This window comes from Rhinoderma darwinii, chromosome 13 (assembly GCF_050947455.1).
Source record: "Rhinoderma darwinii isolate aRhiDar2 chromosome 13, aRhiDar2.hap1, whole genome shotgun sequence".
In the NCBI taxonomy this organism is placed as follows: Eukaryota; Metazoa; Chordata; class Amphibia; order Anura; family Rhinodermatidae; genus Rhinoderma; species Rhinoderma darwinii.
In genome coordinates, this window is record NC_134699.1 from 13,608,097 (window position 1) to 13,615,471 (window position 7,375).

General features: G+C 45.4%; 1 protein-coding gene across 1 annotated transcript; it reads left to right on the forward strand.

Annotated features, from left to right (window-relative positions):
• Positions 1 to 1,101: 1,101 nt before the first annotated feature.
• Positions 1,102 to 6,742, forward strand: FITM2 (fat storage inducing transmembrane protein 2). The gene is made up of 2 exons (XM_075846795.1): positions 1,102 to 1,332; positions 2,136 to 6,742. The coding sequence occupies exons 1-2, from the start codon at positions 1,160 to 1,162 to the stop codon at positions 2,743 to 2,745; spliced, it is 783 nt and encodes a 260-aa protein (XP_075702910.1). The 5' UTR covers positions 1,102 to 1,159; the 3' UTR covers positions 2,746 to 6,742.
• Positions 6,743 to 7,375: the final 633 nt, after the last annotated feature.

Genomic DNA, 7,375 nt, shown 5'->3' on the forward strand with positions numbered 1-7,375 from the left:
GGCAGCTTATCCCGCAAGAAATAAGCCCTCGTACCACTTAATTGACGGAAAAATAAAAAAGTTACGGCTCTCGGAATTTGGCGACAATAAATTTTCTTTTTTACATTTAGCTTTTTACTTGTAAAAGTAGTAAAATATAGAAAAAACGATATATATTTGGTATCGCCGTAATCGTATTGACCCGCAGAATAAAGTCAACATGTTGTTTTAATTGCACAAAGAATTCCATAAAGACGAAGCGCAAAAAACCATGGAGGAATCGCTGTTTTTTTTCATTTTCTACCCCACAAATAATTTTTTCCCCATTTCCTAGTACATTATATGGCAAAATAAATGGGGCTACGAAAAACTACAACTCATCCCGCAAAAATCAAGCCCTCATAGGACTACATCGACGGAAAAATAAAGACGTTATGGCTTTTGGAAGGTGGGGAGGAAAAACCGAAAATGAAAATCTGAAAAAGGGCTGCGGCGGGAAGGGGTTAAAGGGGTATTCCCGAATTCAGGCACCTGCTCGACCACTGCTCCATTTAAGCTCCTCCTCATTGCGGCGGGTGCAGTGAGGAGGATCTGGGGGTTCGGGACCTCTGTTCTTACGATCAGTGGGGGCCCCCAGTGATCAAAAAATTATCATCTATCCTGTGGATTATATGGGCACTGTATGTAATAATCTCTGCATTATAGGGCAGAGTAGTATATATATATCCTTTAAAATCCAACGTCTGCTGTTTACAGTAACCTGTAGTCCGCCAATGGACTCCACCTTACAGACTGTTTTAAATGAACCCGTAATCTTCTGATATATCTTGGGGAATATGAATTTTTTGGACAGGCTTGAATATTATCAGGTGGTCGCTCCCAAAGCTAAAGGGAGCCTTTAGGATCACACTGAGGGAATTACTATTTTCTTTAACATCTACTTTCTTATTTATAGCTTTTTGTATTACACTTTCTAGTGACAATCACACCATTAGTATTTAGTCAGCGAAAGATGCATGTGTTAATAAAGCTTAATTCTTGAAAAAAAAAACACACAAAAAAAACACCAGATGAGTCAGGCAGCTCCATGTTGCAATATACCGTCTTGCCCTGAGTTTGCTAGCTTGTGATTGGCGGAAGATTTCACGTGTCCTGGGACAGACGGCGGCCTAGGTCCAGCATGGAGCTATTGGAGGCTTACGCTTCGTGGATACGAAGAAGTTGTTTCAATGAGACGTCCCGCAGACACGCCGCATGGGGACTGGCGACCATCTCACTCCTCGGCTCGCTGCTGAAGGAGCAATGGCCGCTGCCGGACTCTTATCTCAATAACAAGAAGAACGTCCTAAATGTGTGAGTGACCGGGGGCGGGGTCTCGGCAGGTCATAGACTTGTCATTGTACAGTCTAAAGTCCAGGGCTCCCCCTGTCGTCTGAAGTGGGTTACTACAAGAGCGTTCAATAAGTGCTTTCTATGACCTGATATATTATAAAGCCTGCAGTTCAGTTATAACCTGCGGTTTTTACACGTAGTCTAAGCACGGTTTTCCAAGTTCCCTTTTTTCAGATAGTAAGTGCCCCGTTAAAGTGACCAGCCACCATCAGTGCCCCCATGACGTTGCCAGCCACCATCAGTGCCCCCATGACGTTGCCAGCCACCATCAGTGCCCCCATGACGTTGCCGGCCACCATCAGTGCCCCCGTGACGTTTTCTTGGCCACAGTGAGTGTTCTCATACCATTACTGGCCGCCGTCGGCGCCCCCACGACGTTGACGTCCGCGCCACCTTGACGTTGTCAGTCAGCGCCCCCACGACGTTGCTGGCCACCGTCAGCGCCCCCTCGACGTTGACGGCTGCCGTCAGTGCCCCTTCGACATTGACGACCGCCGTCAGCGCCCCCACGACATTGACGGCCACCGTCGGCGCCCCCACGACGTTGACGTCCGCGCCCCCTCGACGTTGCCAGTCACCGTCTGCGCCCCCTCGACATTGACGGCCGCCGTCAATGACTCCACTGTCACAGCCACAAGCACAGTCAGTGCCCCCCTAATATTGCCAGCCAAAAAGTGCTGGTAGCAATGGCCGCCAGCAGACGTGAATTGTGCAGTTTATTATCTCTTCTATTTTTATGACTGTTCCATTTCTATTTCCTTTAGGTATTTTGTCAAGGTTTCCTGGGGATGGACATTCCTCTGCCTCTTGCCTTTTATCGCCCTGACAAGCTATGTCGCTACGAGGAACCTCAGCGCAGTTTTCCGCCGGCTGGGCGCCCTCCTTGTAGGAACCATGATCTGGTTTACCTGCACAAAGATCTTCATTGTGATTGAGAATGCCACTGGCGCATGTTACAACTCATCGGCGGCGCTGGAGGTCAGGCCGGAGCACGCGGATAAACGCTCGTGTATCATCAGCGGCGGCTTCTGGGATGGATTTGACATATCCGGCCACTCGTTCCTGCTGCCATACTGCACCCTGATGATTCTAGAAGAAGCCGTCGTCACCCACTTTGTCCGTTTTGAGAAGTCCTGGCAGAAGCATCTGATTAACGTCTTGACTTTGGCGCTAGCGTTTTTGGTTTTCGTTTGGATTTTCATGTTTTTTTGTACCGCCATTTACTTTCACAATTTCTCACAAAAACTGCTGGGAACTAGTTTTGGAATTGCGGGGTGGTACGTCACTTACAGGCGGTGGTACCTGACGCCATATTCCCCGGGACTCCCTCCGAGATCCACTACTAAAGAGGGGAAACGGGGCTACAGTAAATAATGCCACCTGTAGGTACGCGTGCCCGGCACAGTAAGGAGCATTTCCGCTAAAAATCACCTGTCTGCTTTTATTCAGCCAAGTTCTATCTGTTCCTGGGAAAGCTGGGTGACATCTGTAATAATGGTCATATTTGTTGTCACCCAGCTTTTCCAGGAACAGATAGATTCGACCTGCTCCTCACAATAGTCACCTGCAAGTAATAGGAAAATATTTGCATACCCAGGAAGACTTGCTGTCGGGCCTCTAGCAAAGCTGGGTGACAATTCCGGTTCGAATGTTGCACATATTGGTTGTCACCCAGCTTTCCCAGAAGCAGATATCACTTAGTTCCAAAGAAGAAGGTGACTGGAGATTTGAAGGGGATTGCTCTTTCGCTGCCATTGGGGGGCGGACAATTTACAGAGACCAGACTAGAATATTGACTGCCCGTATAAAGGACTATGGGGGCACTCCGGCCTCTTACAGTGTTATAATCGTATGTTCCCTTTATTCCGTGTCCGCTTCTATTATAATGGTCCTTTATACCCTTAAAGCACGGGCAGCGGGGGCAGAATCATGATTGGGCAGTATGACGCGGGATGCCAGCTTGTTTTATTATTTTGACAGGAATAAATGATTAATTTATGTTCTTATATACTGTTTCCTCCAATGCAGAAGACTAAGGCGGCCATATACCTTAGACAACTAGTCGGGAGACCCCCATACTAATGGGCGGGTTCAGCCGCTTCACTCTAATATATACGGCCGGCTTCTGTGCAGTGCCACCAGTGGAGGAGCGGTGCAGCAGTTGGAGTAGGCTTTAGTACCTGCGGGTAAGGGTCATGTTTTCTGACCCCTAATAATTGTTTAATATTAGTAATTGAAAAACGATTGCAATACACTCACCTTTCAAATTTGACGCCTTGCCGATGGCGTCGCTTTCTGACGTTGTTTCTTGTCAAGTCAGGTGACTGCGACCGCCAGTCGCTGGCCTCTTCAGTGATGTCATCAATAGTGATGTCACCGATGCCACGCCACGTGACATGGCCTAGGATGATGCGTATCTTGCAGCGGCGACAATAGGTAGCGGTGTGAGAATGGCGCCGAATTTGACAGGTGTAAGTATATTTAAAATGTATTTATCACAATTTTTGTATTCGTATTCAACGTTTTGAAGGGTCAGAAACCCTTTTAGCGGTCGGTTAACACGGTGCGGTCAAATTGCGTTTCTTTTTTTTCGAGTTTTTCCAACAAAAACAAAACCGCTATTTGACTGAGGTGTGAATGGGCCCTAACGGAAGAATGTATGTCAGGTGATAAGTGCATGATCATGTGATAACACTAGACAGCGCAAATCTTACTGTAGGAATCAATAATTCCCTTTTAATAATAATCCGGCATCCAATAATCCAGAAAATCTGATGATGCGACACTTGTTTCCCGAAGGGCTTGTTCACACACAACGGAATTGCTGCAGAAAATTTCTGCAGCAATTCCATTGAAAGTCAAAGGCCTTTTGCTGCGGCAAAAACGCACCATTTCCTGCGGTTTTTAAGGCAGAAAACGGTGCGTAAATTGCTACGTTTTTCCCAGTGTTAGGAGACGGCGACATCTCTGAAAAACGCAGCAATTCTGCACACTTTCTGTAGCAGGAATTGACACGCTGCGGTCCGGAAAATACGCACCGCAGGTCAATTTCGACTCGGAAATGTTACGCAGCGTGAGGGTGAGATTTGATAAATGTCATCCACTATGCTGCTACTGTGTTCTGCTGCGTTTTTTCAGTCGGAAAAAAACGCGACAATTCGGCAGCGTGTGGACGAGCCCTTACTGTTTACAGTGGGAAATCATTGCAGACTTGACATCGTAACATGTGGCCCCAGGTGATTGACGCTTTACTTTATCAGACTTTATAGCCTCTCACTATCCAGAGCGTGCCACAAGTCAAATATCATATTATAAGGCGTTGGACTGTCAGAATTTCTGGACTATCAAATGCCAGATTAAAGGAATTTTTATTTTGTATTTAATTTTACGAGTAACACTAATTTTACTTAAGTTCTAGTGTAAAATACGGAGGTCTACTCTGTCTAATTTGCTCCCCCCCCCCCCCCCCAAGTTGGACCCCTTTTAAGTAACGGTCGCTATTACTGGCTTTGCTGCCCCCATTTTTTTTTATCATTGCCATGACTAAGGTTTATTCAGACGAACGGGATATACGTCCGTGCAACTCACGCGCGTCGCACGGACCTATATTAGTCTATGGGGCCGTGCAGACAGTTGCGTGATTTTTACACAGCGTGAGTCCGCTGCGAAAAAGTCACGACATGTCCGTTCTTTGTGCGTATTTCGCGCATCACGCACCCATTGAAGTCAATGGGTGCGTGAAAATCACGCGCGCCACACGGAAGCACTTCCGAGGGACAAGCGTGATTCGCGCAACAGCTGTAAAACTATGAATGTAAGCAGGAAAGCACCACGTGCTTTTCTGTTTACAAACATCCAAACGGAGTGTCATAATGATGGCGGCTGCGCGAAAATCACGCAGCCGCTCATCATACGGGGCTGACACACGGAGCTGTTAAGTGCCTTTTGCGCGCGCAAAACGCCGCATTTTTTGCGTGCGCAAAACGCACACGCTCGTGTCAATCCGGCCTAAGAGTATAGTGGGTCTAGACCTGAGAGGGTGGAGCATGACAGGGATTCAAACAACACCAAAGATGGAATCCATGTGTCATGCTCCGCCCCTTCAGGCCCTCACTAGGCATAACAGTTTTGCCAGGAGTGTTTTTTTAAAAAGTTATTTTTTTTTTAAAGGGGTTGTACAGGAAAAGAAAAACATGGCTGCTATACCTGCCTACATTGTTGTGTGTGGTATTGCCGCTCCATCCTATTCAATTCAATGGAGCTGTGCTGCAATACCACACACAACCCATGGACAGGTGTGGTGCTGTTTCTGGAAGTAAGCCGCCATGTTTTCCTAATCCTGGACAACCTCTTTATGTCTTCTGTGAAATTATTAACAGTTCTGCTGAGACGTTTCTTAGTTATTTGTTTCTTGGAAAGCTGAGTGACAATCGATTTGGTTCACCAGCCATTCAAGAGTCTGGGAAAGCTGGGTGACGTATCCTGAGCGAGCTGTAATGACATTGGCCATCTATAAGAAACAGCAGAATGTTAACCTGACAGAAAAAACGATTAATATATAAGTATTATTTTCGAGAACACGTCATGGTGGCAGCCATTTTGTAAACTTTGATTGGCTATATTTAAATACTGGTTCTACTCACAAAATGGCTGCCTTTACTAATTCAGCAGGTAAAGTGCCTCATTAATGCCTCTAGTGACTTAATAAGCTAAATTTTAATGTACTTGGTTTCTTGCTACACGGGAGTCTGTGGTCCCACAATTGTGCTGCTAATTTTGTTCACAGTCGGTCGCTTTGCTGGAAACACACAAGAAAATTTATCAAAACTGGTGCAAGGGGAAAGTAGAGCAGTTGCCCTTAACAACCAATCAGGTTGCTGCTTTCATTTTCCAAAGGGCCTTTTAAAAATGAGAACTGGAATCTGATTTGTTGCTATGGGCAACTGCTTTACTTTCCACTGTTTTTATAAATCTGCCTGTGTGGAGGTGTTGCTCATGGCAACCAATCAGATTCCAGTTCTCATTTTGTTAGTGTAGATTTGAAAATGGAAGCAGCGATCTGATTGGTTGCCCGGGTCACATTGTGTTATGAAATTGACAAGTGACCAGACTTCAATGTAGGAACGATTTAGTCTATTGTCCATGGGGCTCTAAATAGGATTGGTTCACTTTTTCGTATTTAGCGCAGCAAACGCAATGTTTCTGTCCACAACCTACAGTATTAACCCCAGCGGACCTGGATTATGCCATACTCTGTTACTTGCAGGAGCTGTGGATATATATATATATATATATATATATATATATATACACACCCTTTTAAGTCGTTTATGTAATGCGAGGAACAAATAAAATCTTCATACGAATCATTTATCTGTCTTTTTATTTAAAGTGAAGCTCCACCTTTGGCGCTATAGTCCGTAAATGTATAATCTATCATCTATAGAAGACATCTTTGTCTCTGTTTTTCTCCTTACACTTATTTTCAGTTTTTCTTTGTGCGATGAGACAAAAAGTTACTAGGCTGGTTGGAAACCACAAACAATCTGCTGTTGACGGATCTGCTGTTCTTATCATGTGAGTCTATTTTGCTATTCATGTGTATAAGATCATAAAAACATGGCTGCCTTCAGCCAGAAACTGCACTATTTTTGTTTATAGGTCGTGTCTGGTATTGCAGCTTAGGCTTCGTTCACATCTACGCCAGGGTCACGTTTTGACGTTCCGTCTGAGCTTCTCGTCAGAACAGGACCCTGACTGAAACAAACGGAAACCATAGGTTTCCGTTTGCATCACCATTGATTTCAATGGTGACGGATCCGGTCCCAATGGTTTACGTTTGTCTCCGTTGTGTAAGGGTTCCGTCGTTTTGACGGACTGAATAGCGTAGTCGACTACAGTATTGATTCTGTCAAAACGACGGAACCCTTACACAACGGAGACAAACGGAAACCATTGGGACCGGATCCGTCACCATTTAAATCAATGGTTTCTGTTTGTTTCA